General features: G+C 37.5%; 1 protein-coding gene across 1 annotated transcript; it reads left to right on the forward strand.

The window, feature by feature from the left end:
• Positions 1-714: 714 nt before the first annotated feature.
• Positions 715-1,210, forward strand: LOC115509718 (40S ribosomal protein S18-like). The gene is given in 2 exon segments (XM_032592748.1): positions 715-1,113; positions 1,115-1,210. Coding segments are annotated over 2 exon segments (456 nt in total). The 5' UTR covers positions 715-753.
• The last annotated feature ends 559 nt before the right edge of the window (positions 1,211-1,769 follow it).

Raw genomic sequence — 1,769 nt, forward strand, 5'->3', positions numbered from 1 at the left:
TAAAATGCTATTTTTCCCCATGAAACTAATATTACACTATATTTTAACTAACTGGAATTTTTAAAACATGCTGTCTTCTTCCAAGAAGGAATGGAAGAAATTTCTATGAAATAGAGAAAGTTCAAGAAAATAACCAATGAGGCTGTTACTTTGATTTTTAACTCATGCTTTAGCAGTCTAACAAAATTGAAGGCTACTAAAAAGTAATATTTTCATCTGTCAAGATTAAAAAAGTGATTAGATACAGTGATTATTTCTTAACTAATCCAGGATTTAGAAAAAGTCCTAAATGTTAAGAAAACTTTTCATTAGATTAAATTTTTGTTTTAGAAAACCTCTAAGCCTTTCCAAACAAATAAAAATAATGGAAATTCATTTTGATAAATGCTTAACCACAATAATTAAACAGAAATGCAAATACATGTTAGTACAATGAAATATTTCTGACTCTGGAAGAAACATTTTCCTCTCTTTCATTGGTATGGCAGAAAGAACACCTAACTTGAAGTCAAAGATTAGTTTATCGAGACCCTTGCTACGTGATCTTCAGCATATCGCTTTGCCTTCTAGTCCCTTTCCTTTGCCTATAAAAATGGGGATCATAATCTCTATTTCATAAAATTATTGTAAGGATTTTAATGAGAATATATATCAAAATAGTTATCACAGTGTCTGGCACAGAGAGCACTTAAAACATTTGTGTTCCTCTTCTCTTCCACAGGAGGTCTACACACCACCACTGGGGCTGCCACCATGTCTCTAGTGATCCCTGAGAAGTTCCAGCACATTTTGCAAGTGCCCAACACCAATATCAATGGGTGGTGGAAAGTAACCTTTGCCATCACTGCAATTAAGGGTGTGGGGCAAAGATATGCTCATGTGGTGATGAGGAAAGCAGACAATGATCTCACCAAGAGGACAGGAGAGCTCACTGAGGATGAGGTGGAATGCGTAGTCCCTATTATGCAGAATCCACGCCAGTGTAAGTTCCCAGACTGGTTTTTGAATAGACAAAAAGACGTGAAGGATGGAAAATACAGCCAGGTCCTGGCCGATGGTCTGGACAACAAACTTTGCGAAGACCTGGAACAACTGAAGATTTGGGCCCACAGAAGGCTGGCACCACTTCTGGGGACTTCATGTCCAAGGCCAGCACACCAAGACCACAGACCGCCGTGGCGGCGCCATGGGTGTGTCCAAGAAGAAATAAATCTGTAGGCCTTGTCTGTTAATTGTTTATATGCCTATAAAAAATTTTCTGTTCTTTTCATACATGGGAGGCGAATGAGTTCCCCATATAAAAAATGAAAAAGCCATGCGGGATGAATAGGCAAAGCACTGAGGATTTTTAGGGCAGTGAAACTATTCTGATACTTGTCATTATAAATTTGTCCAAACCCATAGAACGTACACCAAGAGTGCACCCTCATGTAAACTATGGACAGGGTGATAATGATGTGTCACTCGAGGTTCATCAAATGTAACAAATGTATCACTCTAGTGGGGGATACTGATAATGGGGGAGGTTGTGCATGTGTGGGGGCATGGGGATATATGGAAAATCTATGTATCTTCTGCTCAATAATGCTGTGAATCTAAAACTGCTCAAAACAAAATCGAGTTTTTTTAGAGCCATGGGTTTAGAAAAATGACTAATCTTGAATATTTTTAACCAAATGTAGAATTTCTATTATAGCTATTTCAATATAGCTGTCAGAGAATAATGTTATAAATCAAACATTAATGTGGTGCTGACCCTGAAAATTATG

The sequence above is a fragment of the Lynx canadensis genome, chromosome A3, assembly GCF_007474595.2.
Source record: "Lynx canadensis isolate LIC74 chromosome A3, mLynCan4.pri.v2, whole genome shotgun sequence".
In the NCBI taxonomy this organism is placed as follows: domain Eukaryota; kingdom Metazoa; phylum Chordata; class Mammalia; order Carnivora; family Felidae; genus Lynx; species Lynx canadensis.